The sequence below is a fragment of the Epinephelus moara genome, chromosome 23, assembly GCF_006386435.1.
Source record: "Epinephelus moara isolate mb chromosome 23, YSFRI_EMoa_1.0, whole genome shotgun sequence".
Taxonomy (NCBI): domain Eukaryota; kingdom Metazoa; phylum Chordata; class Actinopteri; order Perciformes; family Serranidae; genus Epinephelus; species Epinephelus moara.
In genome coordinates, this window is record NC_065528.1 from 14,087,637 (window position 1) to 14,108,094 (window position 20,458).

Below are 20,458 nucleotides of genomic sequence, written 5' to 3' on the forward strand. Positions count from 1 at the left end.
CCTGATGAAAAAGAGGGACCAGTGGATCCAGGCTTGAGGAGACACACAGTCCTACCTGCAGTAACTTTACACCTGCAGAGCATTACTGTCACCTTTGTGTTATGGACAGCAGAACTGCCCAATTTAGCAGAGTCTGCACAATAAATGATATATGTTATGTCAGTCTTTCATTACTGATAGCGAAAGCAGGTGAAACGAGTCAAAATGTAGATATACGATCCTACAATTGCAGCGAGATCATTTTGCTCGTCAAGCTTTGACATCAGAGTTGACTAATTCTGTGTCATAGTACAGCTCAGGCTATTTACTATCATCTAGTATCAATACTAGAAAAATATATTTAAAATGAAGGTAGCATTCACCTAACAATCTCCTAATTTGTATCCCATTGCCTAAAACCTTAGAGCAACCATTACTTGTAAAGAGTCTGGAAGAGTGCAGCTTTGGACAGTTGAGTAATCTAACACCAGACAGTCACGATCATAAATTGACTTCCAGTCAAATTTATAGCTCAAAATCATTTGCTCATCATTAAGTGTGTCCATCAAGTTCTCCTGGTCGCAGAACACTCTTCCTGGAAGCCTTATTTTTTCTCATTTATCTCCATAAACTCAGCCATGTTGCAGTTAAGATGGAGTCAGAGGTCCTTTATGTTTTTGTCCTTGCTTTGGCTACTAAAGTCTGACAGTTTGACAAACTTTAAGCAATTCCTTAAGTAAAAAGACCAAGATAATAATGAGTAAGTAAACATTTTGAAAAACCTTAAGGAGAAGACTTAAGGATGTTTTGTGCAGCCGATTTTATCACAAGGCAACCTTAACTTATAATTTAAGGAAAATCTTAACTTAAGGTGCTTTGTGCAACTGGCCCTAGACCCTTAAAGGAATACTTCATCCCCAAATAACCATTTGTATATCAATCACCCTGTGTTGCACTGAATTTGTGACAAAAAAAATCTTTTTTTCTTATGCCTTCACGGTGAACAACAAATCCAAAAATAGAGGAAATTCTTGATCAATTGAAGATATACTGTTAGTCTCATTATCCAGTCATATGCTTGGTGCTTCCCAAACAAACAGCCCTTTCTGACAGGGAACTGACCTGAAAGAGAAACTTATCTATGCTCTCTTCAAAGCCAGACTCCACTGACAAAAACAGTAATTTTACCTCACTGAACACGGGAGCTGCTGGTCTACCACTGCCTCAATCTGTAGTTTGTTTGTGTTATTGTGTGACTTTGGTGAAGCCGAACTAAGTCAAAGCCACACAACAACACAAACTAACTAAGTGATGGAGGCAGCGGTAGACCAGCAGCTCCTGTCTTCAATGAGGTAAAATTCACGTTTTTGTCAATGGAGTCTGGCTTGGAAGAAAGCTTAGATATATTTCACTTTTAGGTCAGTTCCCTGTTGGAAAAAGCTGCCTGTTCGTAAAGTAGTGAGCATACGACTGGATAAATGAGACGTGGATTATACTGCATGAGTTGTGTGAGTTTGTGAACAGATGTTTTGATATAGTTTTGCTGTTGTTAAATGCGGAACCCTACGACTTCAAGTCATCAAGAATTATTTGTTTTTTGGATTCTTTGTTCACCATGAAGGCATGCAAGAAAAAGCATCTTTTCTTCACAGATTCATCGTCATGGTCATTTGGGGGGTTAAGTATTCCTTAAAAATGTTATCAAATGTTTGATAAACTAAGAATGAGGGGAAAACCAGTAACTCCATTTTTTTTTTAAAGTTAGCAATTTAACCTTTGAACAGCTGTTGTTTTTCACACTTGAATTTAAAACTTGTCCATTTTCAGCCAATGTGTGTGAGTATGGATGAATGTCTTATTTTGAAATGACACAAACAGATTACAACATTATAGTAGAGAAATAGAGAATTCCTTTATTTTTCGAAACTTTTTATTTCGTAATTACAATACTGAGTTAGCAACACTTGCCTGGTTACACATTCAGCAGACACAGAGCAACACTAGCATTTGTTTGTCACCAGTGGGCTCCTTTTAGCCTTGTTTTGGTCTCCACCAAATCCTGTGGGAAATATCTGGCTAAATATGGCTACTAAATGCTCTGCTATGTTTTCCAGTTAGTTGCTAACTTTGTTTTCTCTGTTGGTTGGTACAGGCAGATGGTGTACAGTGGATTTTTCAAAGTTAAAAACAGCTTCTGGAAAAAAATACTTGTGGGAACAGTGAGAGTGAGCCAAAACAGAACAAGTTTTGGCTGTTATACCAAAGACGTGAGCTGAAAGATGCTAAAAAGCTCCATAGAGCTGAGGGGAACCACAGAGTCAGGTAATTACTCTCTGTGGATTTGTCACTAGGAGCAGTTTGACCCGTCGTTAACATGGAAATATAAATTAGTGCTGCTTTAACTTTTATAACAGAGCTCATTAAAACCATTCGTAATCAAGGCTGTTCCAGGTGTAACTGATGTAACTGTAACAGTCAGAGTGTTTAGGTCATCTGAGGAGACTGTGATTTAATAGTAGGATGGTATCAGGCATTACAGGAGGGAATCTGCGTTAATCCCTTTGGCCACTTTCCCAAAACCTGACAGAGAGCCATTACTGTAATCCTGTGTAACAATGGAGGCACTCTCTGCTGCTTACAGCAAGGGCATTAAGTCACTGGGTCATTGTTCACTTCGGCAACTTGAAAGAAGTGCGCCGAAATGAGGACTTCAACATGAGATGTCAAAGTCAGAAAACGTCAAATCCAGTACAGTACAATGAAGCAAGTGATCGGCTGCTCGTTGTGTAGAGGAACCGAGGGAACACGGCTGTTTAACAGTGGCCCCATTTAGACTACATGCTCAGTCTTTCTGATTGTGTTCATCTCCACAGTGTGACACAATGTTTGTTTTGTGTGACATCCTCAGGGTCCTCTATACATCGAGAGATAGAAAGGGTGGGCTAAAGAGGAAGATGAATGTCTGAGAGAGATAAAGACAGAGGCTGAAAAGAAAACGAGACATAATGGTTACAGCTCAGACAAAACACTGATGACTATCTCCACATTAGGAGGCCACCACAGTCCATCCAGTCAAACAGACCTATTATCCCTCAGCGTAATGATGGTCTTTCACATAACAAGACCATGACTGAGTTGCTTCAGCCTTTAGAAACCCTATGTAGAAACTTTTTCTCACTAATTTCTTTGCTCTTCAAGGTGCTAAAGATGTTAAGACCTTCCTACGCACCACTATCAAGATTATAACATCCTACCTCATGCCAACCCACTGGACTACTCTGAATAATCCCAATCTTATTTTTAACAACTTCTTTCCCCACTAATCATTCCTACATATTTTGTGTTTGATAGCTACCAACCTAATTTCACTCCCAATGTGTTATACATCAACGTTTGGGCAGTGGCCTTTAGCATCAGATGAGACGCATCGGAAAAAGTCATAGTAGCAGTCACAAACTGGCTCAGTGAATGTGACAAGTAGAGAGTCCGCACATAAGTTTTAGTCAAAACAACCAGAGTTAATTAAACTAAGATTGACTTGAATAACCAATGGAGTGTGTAGGTCGGCAAACTCAGAACTGAAAGCCATGCATGGATGTGTCAGGTGTGCTGCGGAGGTGTTGAAGGTGCAAAACCAAACTTGAAGCTGGATGTTAGTCTTCCAACTATATAGATTTCAATAGTGCACCAAAATGAATGGAGGCCAAAGGCTGCCTTAAAGATGGAAAGCCATTCTAAAAACATTTAGCATGGTTTGCAAAGTAGTAAATGCGAATTCTGTTTGTATTTAATGGGCTACATGCTGCAAAGCTATTTGCCTCCAAACACATGGTTTCATCCATGTTGTGCATTGTTAGATTTTTGATGGTGTGTAACGGATAGGGATGCACCGATCTGATATCTGGATCGAAAATCGGCCCCGATATCATCAAAATAGATGGATCGGGTATCGGAAAATGCAACCTATACCTGAGGCAATCCTTTTCCTTTAATTCTATTGTGACGCGAGCTACGTCATATGTCATGGAGCGAAGGAGAGAATCTGCCGTGTGGAGGTATTTCACACTATTTCAACTGCTGTTGCACAATTGTTTATTTTTGTTAAAAATAAATAGTTCATCATTGCATAATCTGTTTCATCTTGTAGTCATCAATGCCTGATGCCTCTAGTCTTTTCTGTTATACATGTAAAGGTATATAGCTTTTTAGGTCAACCATGATATCGGATCGGTATCGGGTTATTGGCTGATACTCAAAGCCACAGCATCGGGATTGGTATCGAAACTGAAAAAGCTGGATCGGTGCATTTCTAGTACCGGATCTCAAATAAAGATCAAGTGTGTCTTTGCCTTACGTTAATGATCTTTGAGCACTGTCGCACAATGGACCTCTCTCTCTTGGTATGTATTCACAACTAACACAAGTTCTGGCATCACACGTGTCTCAGCTAACTGTAGACAGGTGAGGGATAAGCAAGGTGTGAAGCCCGTCCTGCTGGTGTGTTATTAGTGTGACTGACTTTAGCTGTGATTATGATCTGGCAGGCTTCACACTGTGGTTCAACCCAAAACACTCTTTTCTCCTGGCTGAATAAGGGCTGCCCTTCAGCGCTGTGGAGACTTTCAGCACTAATCCACCTTCTAGAGTGACACACGCTGGCTCCTCACAGGCTGTTTCTCCAGGAAATATAACTCCGCCACTTCCTAAATGTGCACAATCGCGCACTCGTACACACGCACGCACACAGAGAAGCATGCCTCAACACTTTCTCTTGTACATGCAGCTTCACTGCTTTGAGGATGTTGATACTTTGTGATTTTGGCCACACTTGATTTTTTGCATCTTGTCAAGAACAGTGTCAAGAAACAACTATTATTATTACTACCACACATCAAAGGTGAAAACCCGAGTCACAGGTACACACAAACAGATCAGGGGCCCCCAAGGCCAAGTGAAAGCCTCTGTGTAATAACTGCTCAGCACAATAATCTGCTATGACAGTTTCAGCCGGTCAGAGGGAAGGCTGAGAAAAAACATACTAAGAAGTTCCAGAGTGGAGAGGATTAGAGAGACACCAGCCACTTTACATTATAACAAGAAGGTCTGGGTTGTTTTGCCAGGGTTGTACAAGCAGTGGTCATTAGTTAAAACCCCAAAAAGTAAAAAACTCGGACTCCAAAAACACACCAAGCAGTGGTGTGGCCTGTGGCGAGTTGCCATGTAATAGCCATGGAAAGCTGCAGCTGCTGCACCGAGCTGCGGGTGTGTCACTCTGTGGCGAAGTGTGGCCGAACCAAACATTGGGGATAGTTAAACTCATGGTGTCTAATTGCAGCCCACAGCCAATCAGTAAACAGAGCCCGGTGACCCTGTGACCTCTGTTACAAAGAATTTCTTCCCACATGAACACGCCTCTATGCTACAGAAAAATGTAATCATTGCAGTGAGCCACACTTTGTCCCTAATTGATGTGTTTTAGACGCTAGTAAGATGCCTAAATTTTAGTAGTTTAAGGTCAATTGTGTAGGATTTAGGGGCATCTATTGGCAAAAATGGTATAAAATATTCATCACTACTGTTCGTTAATCTATAATCTCTGAAAATAAGAATCATTTTGTTTTTTTTAATTAGAATGAGCCATTTTTATCTCAATACCACTCTTCTACAGTAGCCCTGAGTGGACAAATGTTATGTCACACCAAACGGGATGCGAATTTTCGCGTCTTATTACTTGCACAAGCTTGAACACTAGAATATTCTGTGTTTACCCGCTTCATACGCACGTGAAATTGCTCGATCGATGAATGAACCAGTACATCCTTGGCGTCATAATCTCAATGCTGATTGGCTATCGTGGAGCGAACTGGTCATTTCAGTACAGATTTTTCAACTCTTGAGAATAAGAATATGATGCGAAATCACGCTACTCGCTTCATTTGTACCACTTAATTTGTGTATTTCGAGTCATTTGCATTGTGTCCATCGTGGCGCATGGTAGGAATTCACGTCTTTACATTGACTTTACATGTATTTCACCCGTAGCAAATTGTTTTATTCGCACCCAGTGTGAATACAACAAAAACTGGCTCTCAATAGGGCCGTTGGTTTTTTGCGTTGGCCACCATAGTTCTTCTACACACTTGGTACATGGGAGAAGTTTCAGCTCTGCAACGTTACCACTAGAAGCCACTAAATCCTACACACTAGACTTTTAAAGCCATAGTTTGACATTTTGGAAAATAAGCTCATTCGCGGTCTTGCCAAGATTTAGATGAGGGGATTGACATCACTCTCACAGCTGTCAGTCCACAATGTAGCTGGAGCCAGCCGCTAGCTAGCTTAGCTTAGCATTATTAGTGGAGCATGGGGAAACGGCTTTGTCCCAAGGTATCAAACATCAGGAAGCTACTATTAGCCAAAAAAAGTGTAGCATTTTGCTTTTTTGGATTAAATGAGATAAAACAAGTTATTTAGTGAGCTTCAAAGATGCTCCTAAGCAGATATTTTTACCTTTGGGCAGAGACGTGCTAGCTGTTGCTCATTGTTTTCAGACTAAACATTAAGCTAGCTGTCTCCTGACTCTAGCTTCATATTGAACTCTTGCTAGCATTTATGAAAACTGCAATACATTCTATTAATTTTTTTTTTTAAATAAATGGAAGCAGGTTTACTTTCCGTATTAAATAAAACGTAAGCACCAGATATTTTCTCGAACAAATACAAACTTTAGATGACGGTCAGTTGAAATGCTTTGTGGCAAGTAGCAGACGTCACTCGCACTCAATCTGGTGTCACAGAGGGCGTAAAACCCATGTTGACAAAGTTTTCCTTTGGGGAAATAATTTGCAGTTGGAAAGAAAGGTGCTAAACTGCAATATATCGCAATATATTGTATCGCAATATCGTATCGCAATATCGTACCGTGACCTAAGTATCGTGATAATATCGTATTGTGGGTCCTCCACCCCGACTAATAATCAGCTCTTGTTAGCTAACAATTTCCATAATGATGTATTAATATGCAAATAAAAGATAAAAGATCAAACTCTAAAATGGCGCTTTATTTTAGAGTCAACAAGAATTGACAAACAATTCAAAATGTACTGATTACAGTGGTTGACTACAATATTGTGACCAGCAGCCAAAGTGGTTTTGCGCCCTGACTAGCGTGCAGCCAATGATGTTTGTAAACAAGAAACCAGTCTCCAAGAAAAGCCTCTGGCTGGCTGTGACTTCTGTGAGGAGTTCAGAGAGTTGAGATACAGTTCACTGAACTTTATATGAAATGAAATGGGGCGTATACACACACATATATAATGTAGTCCATACACACATAGGCCTATACCTTTTATAATACATACATAAACCCACACACACATCACATTACAGACAGAGACACACACAGAGGAGCTTTGTCAGCCTCTCCCCATGTGACAGGTCCTGTTAGGCTCCTGTTCGCCGTCTCATTACTGCGATTACAGCGACAGCCTGAGACACACTGGGCTCCTCGTGCACACACACACTCATGCTTAGAGTAAGGCCAGACATCATACGGCACCGGCCTTGGTTTTGGAGGTCTCATACTCTGAAACTTTCAAGAGGAGAAAAACATCTCAACCAGCTTAAGAATTTACATACCACACATAATATCAGTTAGGTATACTTGCAGCATGTGCGTGTAGTGAGAAGCATCCCTGTGCTGAAACACACACAACCACACACAAAAACATCCTATATGATGACATAAAGTAGACCTGGTGGCTATTACCAAGGCATTAAGTATTTTAATGACTTTGTTAGAAACCATCATCTGATCCTGATCTTGGAAATAAGAGCAGATACATGATATAAAAATAGATAAATTCGCCATCAGCATTCCCCTCTGCTGACCTATTGATCAGCAGAAGAGGTTGACGGGAAATGAGGAGATGCTGGTAAAAAGGAGATGAGTCAGTCCATCACCACCATGCTGCTGATCTCATCCTTCTTGAAACATAGCCAACCAAATCACTTGCTGACATCACCCCTCCTGACAATCAGCCAATCAAATCGCTCCCTCGGGATGCAGCCGATCACTCTGCATCATCGCTGACAGCAAAGCATGACGTTTCATTCCTACCTTCCGAATCTAATCCTCACTAATCTAATTTTTGGTTTAGTGTTGAGGTTCGCTCAGACGCTGCACACAGCAGGCGGCACCCAGTGATTCAACACAAACAGAAAGGAACATCTGAGCCCACGAGGCAGTGCACAACAAGACTCTTTTCTGCACTTTTCACACTGCTACCAGCACTCTGACTCATCACCTGACCTCGACATGTACAGTCACATATTTTTGGATCCTGTAATACTGAGAAGCATTCAGTATGTAGTGTTAAATGACCGAAATATATGTGTTTGATGGGATTGGTCCCACCAACAGTGATTTTGTGCCTTTAAAATTCACTTTAGGCTGTTTTGATAGTAAAAATATGAGCAATTTAAAGAGATAGATACTATAAGTTTGTTTTTTAGGAGTGACAGAAATCACAAAGTACTGGAATTAAACTAAACAGTCCTTTAAATCGTATATCCCAAATCCCTAAAATCTATAATAATCTGTTTGCATCATTTTCATCATGTTTGCAACTTTTTGTGAGAAAGTGTACAAGATATAAGAGACATAATATAACAGACATTTCCCTCATATTGGGTTTTACAACATCAGGGATGTTGGCAAAGGTGGTGCGATTGCATGATGCATGGTGATGCAAATTTTCCCCTATGGCACAAACTGAGGCAAAGACGTGTCCACCCGAGCTGAAGACGCATCAGTAAAAAAATTTGCGCCAGAGGATGACCAAGGAGTGACTTTAACTCCTGTCCCACCCCAGGCCTACAAAAAAAACCCATTCCTGTCCTGTCCCTATCCTGGAAGATTGCCTTCCATCCCATCCCATTCTCATGTTGTTTGTTTAACACAAAAACAATAAAAGCAACACTTGCATATTTACACAAAAACTGATGTATTCTTATTATAATTCCTGTCCAGCCCACTCCTGTTAACTTTTTTCCCTGTGCCATTCCACTCACGCGATGAATAGTGTTATGATAGCTTTATTGGTAGTTTGATACATGTCTTATGTGTTGGTGGTAATGACTCATAAGCCGCAATTAGCCACACCTGGAGAAAGAGCTGAAGAGGCCACTGAGCTGAGCGGGCACGCCACGAGGGAGATGCCAGAGGCGAGACGTTCTGAACTCAACTTTATTTATAGAGCATTTAAAAACAACAACAGCAGAAACAAAGTGCTGTACATAAACATAAGACATAAAACAAACAATTAAAAACAATAAAACCACTAAAACAAGTGCCGAGTCTCATGCTGAGTTGAAAGCCAAGGGATAAAAAGTTTTAAGTGGACAGTGAGGGGGCTTGTCTGATGCACAACTGTAGGTCGTTCCAAAGTTTGGGAGCAGCAACAGAAAAAGCTCTGTCCCCTCTGAGCTTCCGCTTGGACCTCTGTACCTCCAGGAGCAGCTGATCAGCTGACCTGAGGCACCGAGCAGGAGCGTAGGGATGGAGCAGCTCAGAGAGGTAAGGCGGGGGCGAGACTATTTAAAGATTTAAAAACAAATAAAAGAATCTTAAAATGAATAATGTGCAGTGGAGTAAAAAAGCTTCAACAACAGCTGAGCCTTAGCAGCTGAAGAATGTCTGTGAGTGCTGTGATGAAGATATGAGTGGACTGTGGTCCTCTGAGGTGCCTGAACTGTGGACGGATGCTGTCCAACAGAGGCTAATGAGGGGCCGCACTGCAGCACACACACACACACGGCCAATCCCTCTCTCGTGAAAGGCCTCTGTTGAAGTGTAAATACCAAAGAGCTTCACTCTATTCTTCTTCAGGACTGTATGACTGCAGGAAACACGATCGTACTATTCACTCACATCCTTTTCAGTGTGAGTGCTTCAATGGTGCCTTCAGGTACACCATCATGACTTACATAACAACATGCACACACAAACACACAGCTCCTTTATAATACATCAGCCAGCAGGTGCACTTGTATATTTGTGTGTGTGTGTGTGTGTGTTGTTTGTGGTCTAATGGCCGCCCAGAGCAAGAGTCTGAGTGAGGAGACACAGAAATGATGGAAAGCTGTAGATAAAAGAGAGAGTAGACCCACAATGAGCAGCTGTTTTAACACAACTCAGCAGGACTGTGTTTCACCAACAGCCTTTCTATTGTCTGGCAGCTGCTCTTGACATCAAGAGCCGATCCACTGTATCGCTCTCCTCAGTGTTCGTCTGTACGCAGCAAGCTCGAACAAGTCTTCGACCCGTAAGAGGCTGAATGCAGCTAAACTCTGCCCAGAAATGTGCAGGATTTAGAATCAAAATGAAAGATGTAAGATGTCTGCAGGGATCAGAGGTTATGTCCAAGAGGTAGTCTTGTATTTAATATTGTCTAGCAACAACCATACAGTAAAGAATTCACTGTTTATTAGTGCCAACCAGAATGTTCAGGATGCCGAGACAACTCCCACCAGTTCACAGGAAGCGATAAAGACGCATGACGAAGACCTTGGATCTGTCTTTTATGTCAGAGTCCAGTGTGAAAACAGCTCAGCAGTGATGTGACAGAGGGCATCTGGCATTGACGCCTGGAAAAATGGAGATGGGTCAAGAGAGCGGGAAAGACGCAGAGCGTACCGCTGACTCAGGGTTTCAGTTTCCCCCCTCTCTCTGTCTCTCGCTTTGTTGTCTATATGGCGGACTGACCGGTGTCCATTCACAAGGGCATCGCTCGACACCACAGGCCTTGAAACTGGTTACCCGTGGTTACTATGGTGACAGCTACAACAAAGCTACCACTGGAGGATTCTGACTGGGTCACTGATCACAGCTCTGACTGCTTCCTGGGTCAAAGGTCTCCGGGCAGGAAGGAGGGAGAGGTTTGATGGTGGCTGTCAAGAGAGGGCGTATGAGGATAACACACACATACACACACACGCACACACACCACTGGCCTCCAGCACTGACACCAGCTTAATGGAAATGTTCCTTTTGACAAGGACAGTTCAGCCCACTCACGACACACATGGGACACTAAATGACATACCTGATAACAGGAGTGGAACACTGGGGGAAACATAAATATAATATGAAAATATGTTTTGCCTAATAGTAGTTTAAAAACAGCTACACTATACACAACTCTGATTTTTTTATGGATAAAAAATCCATACTCAATTAATTAACCTCTGCCTAGTTAGACACAAGTTATTGAATATCTCAGTAACAGCAGTATCACATGACTGCAGCTGGCAGATGGCTCGCAGCGTGTTTTGCTTTGTGTCTCAGTTCACTTGAGCTGGTTCATGAATATTTATCATAATATGCCTGGATGGACATGTGTTTACGCATGCACGCAGACACACACACACACACACACACACACATGAGCACATGCTTTTGTATCATGGCAGCAGGCACACAGCCTTTGCTTTCACACATAATCCACAAAGGTCAAGAGGGTGGGACTTGTGTCTGACACACACCTGAGAGGAGCCAATAGGAGTTCTGTGTTTTAGGAAAGGGGTTAAGATGGTGGGGGTCTAACTTGGTCTAGTTTGCATTTCCCAATTAATTGTGCAATGCATTTTGCACATAATCAATGTTTTTCTTTGTCATAGTAAATATGCAAACCTCGTCGTTGAAGCTAGCTTTACATTTCATTACAGTCTCCATCGTAGACTGGCAAAGATGTCAAATATGAGGACCTCACTCAGATACGCAATCTGCAAAAAATTCTGATCCAAAATACAACCCAACGAAGAAAGGATTTGCGTAACTGTAACTCAAATATCCCTTACTGATAGGGGTGGGGGAAAAATCAATACAGCAAGGTACTGTGATATTTTTGTGTGGCAATATTGTATCGTCACTAGGACTAATAGTCGACCAAAAAGGTCATTAGTTGGCAATATTTCTTTGGTCGCTTAGTCGCAGGAAAAAAGAAAAAAGAAAAAAAAAAGTGAAACTCTATAAGGAGCTGTGCCTTGTCAAAATAAATCAAAACCTATATGACTGGACCATGGACTGGACTGTTAATTTCCAGGCTGGTACCTGCGCTTATCACACAGGCTAGTTAATAACATGTCGGGCAGGAAATCCAAAGTGTGGGATCATTTTGAGAAGGTGAAGGACGAACCCAAGGTGATATGTGAACTCATTGGTCGACTACAAACATGACGTATCATCTGAAACATGGAAGTAGCTACATGCCCTTTAGCCCACAGCGTCATTAACAGGCGGCTCGCTCAGTGTGTGACGTGCACTTGTAGATAAAATATAGGCCTATATTAATGAAGGTTCATTAGTACGGTTTGTATTTCTCTGTAATGTAGCACAGTGTTAACAATGTTACTGATACTATTCTTTCTCACACCTTCAACTCAAACCATTGTGTTGCCCCGCCCAAAATATATCATTTAATAATTACATTAATATCATAAACATGTGGGCGACTTGTCGACTAATGGCCCTAAATGACGACTATTGGTCGACTAGGAAAATTCTTAGTCGGGGGCAGCCCTCGTTTTAGGGAATGCACTGGTACTGAATCAGCTATGAACGAGTTGTTCAAATGCTCTGAGCATTATAAAACAACACGTCTTCTTTGTAGCGTCCATGTTCTTTCCACATTACAACTTCAAAGCTCATGAACACACCAATATCGGAAGAACAATGTTTCAACTCTAGAAATGGGACCATCCGAGGAGCACATGAATGCAGCATTAGTCCATATTGCCCACCTAAAATTCCAGCTGATAACAGAGTCACTGACCAGACGTGGAAGAAACAAGTTCAAACATTAAAGTAAGTTTGAAAACGACCTTCCAGCTTTCTATATTTTAAAAATCACTTATCTAATTAAAGAGGAAGAGCTGTCTGAATTCAACAGTACGAAACCTGACTCCTTACTGCGGCTGACTAATTCTGGCTCTTAATTATTAAAGCAGCACTTCAAGGATATTGACATGCTAATAAGTTACTTGAGTGGCTCCTTCAGTCTGTACCACAACTCATGTCTTGGATAAATCGTTAACTTCCTGTATTGTTTCTTTGTGGAATATGGGTCGAGATGAACATATGCGAACATGCACAGATGGAGTGTTACATAAGGAAAGAGATCTGGAACACAGGAGCTGAAACACACATTCACACACATGGGATAACCCAGTAAACACTAACTGTGTGTGTGTGTGTGTGTGTGTGTGTGTGTGTGTGTGTGTGTGTGTGTGTGTGTTTGCTGAATCACCCAACAATGTGCTACTGGAGTGACCCATCTGTACGCTGTCAGCCGTGATAATCTTCAAAACCAGAGATGGCAGCTCAGCACACACATCTGATGTTTAAATAAACTGAGGATCCATCAAGAGGAAAGTCCACAGAGCAAATAGACTTTTAAGTGACATCATCTCTCCAGTTATAAATCAAAATGACAAACACTCCCTTAACACCACGGCCCAGACCCCTTTTCTTTCTTGTTCTGCCTCTAAAAACGACACACAAGTGAGATGATAAAGAAACGTTTCATCACTGCGGACATGCTGGGATGGGGGATTAGGAACTTGCTAACAGACAGCATTAGCCTCACAGGCTGAGGCAGGCACTGGTTGGCAACCTGCTAGCTGATTACCACAAACACACACACACACACACACACACACACAGCTAACTAAACTATTACAGAGCAGGGAGAAGTCTTTCAGATGCTTCACAGTTCAGGTTCGCCACAAGCCCCAAATAATTACCATGTTGCCACGGCGATTAACCAAGCTGAAAACACCAACATGTAGCAGCGGTTTGATGTTCAAAGGGATAAAGTCAGTGATTTAATAGAAGATGAAAAGGTGTCATACAAGATGAGACTGCTTAAAAGTATCTAATGACTGACTTGGCTCTGAGCATTATTACTGCTGAGCCTAAATTCCGCATTTAACAGCAATATCTACAGATTAAAGCCTCGCCTATCAAGTGAGCATAGATACAACACAGTGTGTGCACATCATCATAGTACAGAGGCTTATAAGCAGAGGTGGGACCAAGTCAGTGTTTAACAAGGCACAGGTAAATCTTAAATATTTGCACTCAAGTCAAGTCAAATCAAACGTCCTAAACTTTGAACCAAAGTAAATTTTGTATGTTTCTGTGTTTCGTTGCATTTAACTCATCTCATATTGTAAAACTGTCTATAATTTTCTCTTCTCAAATTGTCTTGGGGAAAGGCATCAAGACTCTCCATGCCAAAAGGCTCACAAAGCAACACTGCAACATTAGTATTGGTTTGTTGTCATGTTTCTGGCCAGCTGATTAATTAAAATCTACCAGTAACTCTTCTTTTAGCTCTGTTTTTGGTCTCCACCATCTCCTGAAGGAAATATCTGGCTCTTAAGCTGCTAAATGCTCCACTATGGCGCCAGTCATGCCCCCAGAGCATGCTTTAGCAGCCTGAGGAAGCTTTTTGTAATTGTTTCCAATGAGAGTGAACGTTTTACTTGCTGCTTTTGTGTTGCTGAGCACCTCATGTTTTTACACTCTTGGCGCCTTGCATTTGTGCAGGAGCACCCTGAACGCCTCGAGCTGAAAAACTTCAGCTCAGAGTGGAGACTTGCCTGACGTTATTGGCCTTTTTTTCCCATTGTCCAATCAGATCATAGGTGTAGATTTCAAGAGGGATGAAAAGGACATGTCCTCAAAATGTAGAACATGTGCACCAGTCTCCATCAATAAAAATATTAGTAAGTATTAGTAAGTAACATTCATACATTCATTCATTCATTTTCCATAACGCTTACCCGGTTAAAGATCGTGGGAGGGCTGACGCCTTTCCCAGTTAACAGGTGGGATACACCCTGGACAGGTCACCAGACTTTCACAGGGCTAACACCTGGAGACAGACAACCATTCACACTCACATTCACACCTACAGCCAATTTAGAGTCACCAATTAACCTGCATGTCTTTGGATTGTGGGAGGAAGCCGGAGTACCCAGAGAAAACCCACCACATGAAAGTAGCAGAGGGCTTTTATTCTGACAAAATTTTAAAAAATTTACACCATAAATTGATGCAGAGAAGGCACAAATTGGTTAATAAAGGACCCCCAAACCCTCCATTTCATGTGTCCACCCAGTGTTGAAACGAAACCTACACCCTTGAATCGGATTAACTGAAAGGCGATCTTTCAATGGTGAAGATGAGAAGTGGTAGCATACATGGTTTGTGTTAAACTAACTTTCAGACAAGATGCAAGACATATCTGAATAAACTGTTGCCTTAACTACTTGCTAATATTTACCAGCCCTAATTAGGCCCGACGAATGACAGCAGCTACTGAAACTGCCCCCCACTCATCCTAAAATAAGCCTTGACCCAAACATCCTCCAGGCAAAGCACCTGGATAAGCTGGTGGTGGTGATTTCTCCTATTTCTGAGGGTCTCATGCACCCACAGGGAGATCTTTTTCACACACATTTTGACGTGTCATAGTTCCTGGGTTCTGGCATTGCACTTGCTGGCTCACTGTTGTGGCCTCTAAGGGCACTCGAAATGAGCTATTGCTAATGTTATTAGCTCCACCTGTTTATTTTAAGCCCAAATGTCTGCTGTGAGAAAGGTCTGAACTCATTCATGCAAATAAAGCACACAGTGTACTGAAACATTAAGAAGCTCTGTGAGCTTGCAGGTAAATTCAGCTGAGTCTCAGTGACAGGAAGTGGATCAGTCCGTGTGTGTGTGTGTAATAAAGGATTAGTGACAGAGCACTTCAGGTGCCACAGCTGACCTGAGAAGAAGCTCTGAACTGTTGACTCTACCTACAATCTTGATCTTTTCCACAGTGAAGTGAGGATTACTTATTGTTTTTGAGTATCATAACAACCAAACTCAACTCCAACCTTCATCCATACATACTGTCATACAACCCTTTCATGACAGAGGAACATAATTGGCACATAACTTTCACCCATAACATGTCAGCGTAGAACATGTCATAAATAATTACTGACTAAAATCCACATTAAATGAATGAGCGACTTGAAAAACAGATGAAAGAAAGACAAATAAGTGAAAGAATGAACCAGTGAATAGTCGGCTGACCTTCAATAGGACTAAAGGTGGAAAGCCGACTAGCAAACAAGACGGCGGAGCTCTACAAATAATGAATGAAGCCTGAGCTTTCTAAGAAGATACAATAGCAAGTGTAGTTTCCACTCAAAGACACACACACACATACCTTTCTGTAGCCTTGAGTGTGTGTGTGTTTATTTATTCTTTTGAAGCTTAAAACGTCTTTGAAAGTCGTCTACAGTAAACTAACAGCAGCTCTACGTTCATGTTGCATTATTAAAGACGCCAGACAAATGTAATCTGACACTATGAATGAAATCTTCCTGATGAGACTTTAGGGCCTTAAAGAACCATAGTGCATGATGGGATATCGGCTACTGACAGATTATTTATTATCTATGACAGAGAGGGAAACAGGCTAGTAAACGGAGTTGCCCCAGCAAACACAGTTCTGGGTCAAAGTCTGAATGCACAATAACAAGCGAGGGAAGAGAAACGTGATAGGAACAAGCTTTTGTCCCTCTCTCTCTCACTGATCCAGTTCACATGACGTTACAGATTGTCCTTCCAACACACACACACACACACACACACACAGAAACACACACACCAAAAAGCACCTGCCCTGGACTTTAGCTGCCGCCCTATCATGTCACTCTATTGATGTCTGAAGCCGCTGCTCCGCACACAAACACTTCTGAGAAGCGCTGAAATAAGCAGTGACCAGACGGTGACTGTCTCAGCTTGTCTGTTAGTGGCAGCGTGGATTGGCCAAGAGGGCGAAGGACAGATCGGTACGATACTGCAACACACACTAACAAACACTACAAATGTGAAATGGTTGAAAGCGAATGGATGAAACGCAGTCGACACTTCAAAGATACAGTGTCTGCTTTGTAATAACCTGTACGTGGCTACAAAAAGCCTCGTAGGGGAGAACGGGGTTGGTTGTCACATGGGTTAGACGACATATTTTTTTGTAGGGAGGGAGATAACTGAACCTGCTTCCTCAATAGCCCCCACTTGAGATTGGTGTGGGGATGCCAGCATTACCACACAGGAGTGGAAATGAATGGGAGAGCACACATGTAATGACAGAGAGAATTACACTGACTGAAGGTGGAAAAACTGAGACACATTGTTGAGACTGTACCTATTTCTTTTGAGACATCTCAGACTGTTCATCATCTGATTTGTAAATAGATTGATGTTTTCAGAATGTACTTTTTTTTTACACTAAAAGAAAAGGAAAAAATTGCATTGCAAACCAATTGTGGTTTTACTGGCCCAGGCCACTGGAGATCAAATTGAGCTGCACAGTATGTGGCCCATGAACTAAGTGAGAGAGGATGAGTTTGACACCCTTGCAATATGATATTGATTCTTTGGACAATGACACAATATATATTGTTACACCCCTTCTAAAATGTGCATGCACTGTTCTGGTATTTAAAGTGGCTGGATGAATCACTGACAGGGGCTTGGTCGTCACATTTTTAATTTCATTCGAACCCCTCAAAAACTGAATCCTTAAGATTACCTTTTAATGTGTAATGGAAGCCTAACGTGTCAGGTAGGAACAGAGTAACGTTACTCTTCGAAAGTTTATTCTGTTCAAAAGATATGGACTGTCGAATATGTCCTGTAATCACTGTTCTTGGCATTGTTCTTTATATTGCTATGTAGGGATACAAACGTGCATTTTGGATTTGTTAGATTGTTGCATTTCAATCAAACTAAATTTTAAAAGTTATTTTTTTTAAAATTGCCTCCATTTTTTATTTTCATTAAATACTGTATAACATAGGGACAACCATAACCATAGTGTGCGACTACCAACCCTACAACTGGGAAGACCTGAGTCCGTATCTTTTGTATAGAATAATTTCAGGAGAGTAAGGTCACTCTGTTCCTACCTGACACTTTGAAAGGAAATCTACTAAGGAGACAATTTTTGCAGGATTTACATGAAAGTAAGAAATGTGACAACCAGCCCCGGTCTCCCCTATCCTCTATAGAAATGCTCAGACTGTGTGTTATTCTGACCACAGGAGACAGACACACAGTCAGAGGTACAGTTACAGGCTTTTCCTTGGCGTAATCCCTGAGAGCCGCAGATCTTCATTCATAAATCCACTACACAGCATGTACATGCAGTGCAGGTATTAACAAAAGAAGCTCATGTAATCATGCTCCCCTGGTCTATATGTGCTGCGTACAGCCTGCAGTGAGCTTTAGCTCCTCCAGGCATGGGGAGGCATCAAAATAAAGGCACACTGAAAGAAGAAGGGGTGGTGTGGAGGGATTTAGGGCTAGAAGAGGAAGAATTGATGCAGATGGAGTGTCTGAGGTGAATATATGGAGAATGATGGAGGGTGGAGCAACAATACAGCAGGATAACATGCATGGCTGTAGCAGGTGTGAGCAGCATCTCTGGAGAGAGGAGGGTCTGAGCTGGATCCTTACCTCAGGGCGACGCGCACCGAGCTCTCATCCGGCCCGCCGCTCATGTTGCTGTCACCGGTGGATGGTCCAAACAGTCCGCCGCTTATAAATAGCTCGATTTCCCTTTTTCCTTGATCCTCTTAAGAGACAAGAGAGCGCCGTGGGCTCCCCTCCCTCCCCCCCTCCTCCAGAGAGGCGCTTCTATCCTGAGCTTCCACCGCCGCTCTCACCGCCGCCTCCTCGCCATGTTTTAAGATCAGATTGTGGTCTCATTTATTTGTTCTCCATAGCTGAGGAGATGAGCTTCAGGTATCCGGCGGTGGTCACCTCTCCACAGGCATCGTCTCTGCGCTGCTTCCCGGGCAGAGAGTGGCTGAGTGTGCGGACGAGCTGGATCCACTCGGCGTGTGATCCTTTGGAGACGTAGCCAGACTCCTCCTCCTCCTGAGCTGTACCAATCCACGAGGGGACAACCTCACCCACTACTCAACACAATACATGTCCTGTAATAATAATAATAATAATAATAATAATAAGGGACTGTTCGTTATTTATGAGAGGGGAGGGGTGGTGCAAAATGGAGGCATGTCAAATAATATTTTAAGCACTGGGGAGGGACCAGTGTTTTTTTATTTTGGTATAGGGGAGGGGCATACAACTTTAAATAGATGTATTATTATTATTATTATTAGTAGTAGTATTTTACGACCAATTTTTAAAGAAAACATGCCTTCCAAATCCAGCTGGAATGCTTTTTTTTAATTGTCAAAATTACAATTTGTCCTTCAACACATAATCTGAGAGGAATGCTTCTGCTTCAGTTACAAAAACACATAACCAAATCTGACCTTAAAATAGTGATATTTCATCAAAATCACTGTATTCTACATGTCTGATTTAAAATTCACCAAAATTGAGTAGTAGAGTAAAAAAAAATACATTTTTTTTTAACTCCAGGATTGCATCTTCAACTTTTAAATGTCAAACATCAAAGGGTAACTTTTAAAAAATCTAATTTATGGTGGAGGGAAGGTAATTTGTTTTCCCCAGGTCACTCAGGGAGGCTCAAGGCAAAATATTTGTCGCTTTGGGGAGGGTAAAAAAAATATATTCAAAAAAGAAGTCATCCACCCCCTTCCTCTGATTAATAGTTAATGGAAAAACCTATAAGGTGCAACTTGGACACATCATCAGTGATGAGAAAAACCTATAAGGTGCAACTTGGACACATCATCAGTGATGAACGCAGGGTCACGGGGTGTTTCGGGTCTCAGATCATCAGACACCCTCACCTGGGCGACCCAGCCGGGGTTGATCAGTCCCCGGCTTGTGTCCAAGCAGCGTGCTACTCCATGATCCACAACCACCTGGAAGCTTTTTCTGCTGCTTCACTGACGTTTCTGGTGGCTTTCCTCTCTAGCAACCCTCTTATGCCAAGGAGCCTCAGCGGGAGGGTAAAAAAAATATATTCAAAAAAGAAGTCATCCACCCCCCTTCTCTGATAAGTAAAGAACAGTCCCTAAAAAAATGAAATAAAATAAAATAAGTTAAACAAAAAAAAATAAATAAAAAAATTAAACAACAAAAAATAAAATAAATTAAACAACAAAAAATAACAACTTGGTCTGTTGGGAAAATGTTTATTAATCAACAAATAATGTCGTAAACTTTAAACTGTTTTAAATTTTCATTCATCTGTGATTAGTCGATCAATGGATTAGTCAGTAACAGAAAAACATGTCAGAAAACACTGTTTTCAGCTTCTCAAATATGGACATATGCTGCCTCTGTTTTATATTATATTAAACTGAATATCTTGGACTCACAAAACAGGACATTTAAAGACAAAATCTTGGACTTTGGCAGACAGGGATGGACACTTTAAAATATTTTCAGACCTTTTAAAGACAAAAC

The 20,458-nt window shown here is 41.6% G+C and overlaps 1 protein-coding gene across 2 annotated transcripts in view; it reads right to left on the minus strand.

The window, feature by feature from the left end:
• LOC126384655 (kinesin-like protein KIF21A) overlaps window positions 1-18,720 on the minus strand; it is a 48,705-nt gene extending 29,985 nt beyond the window's left edge. For both annotated transcript variants that reach the window (XM_050035802.1, XM_050035801.1), the window contains exon 1: window positions 18,566-18,720. In XM_050035802.1, coding sequence (XP_049891759.1) covers window positions 18,566-18,609 — 44 coding nt within the window. In that variant the 5' untranslated portion in view covers window positions 18,610-18,720. The remainder of the gene's footprint in view (window positions 1-18,565) is intronic.
• Window positions 18,721-20,458: the final 1,738 nt, after the last annotated feature.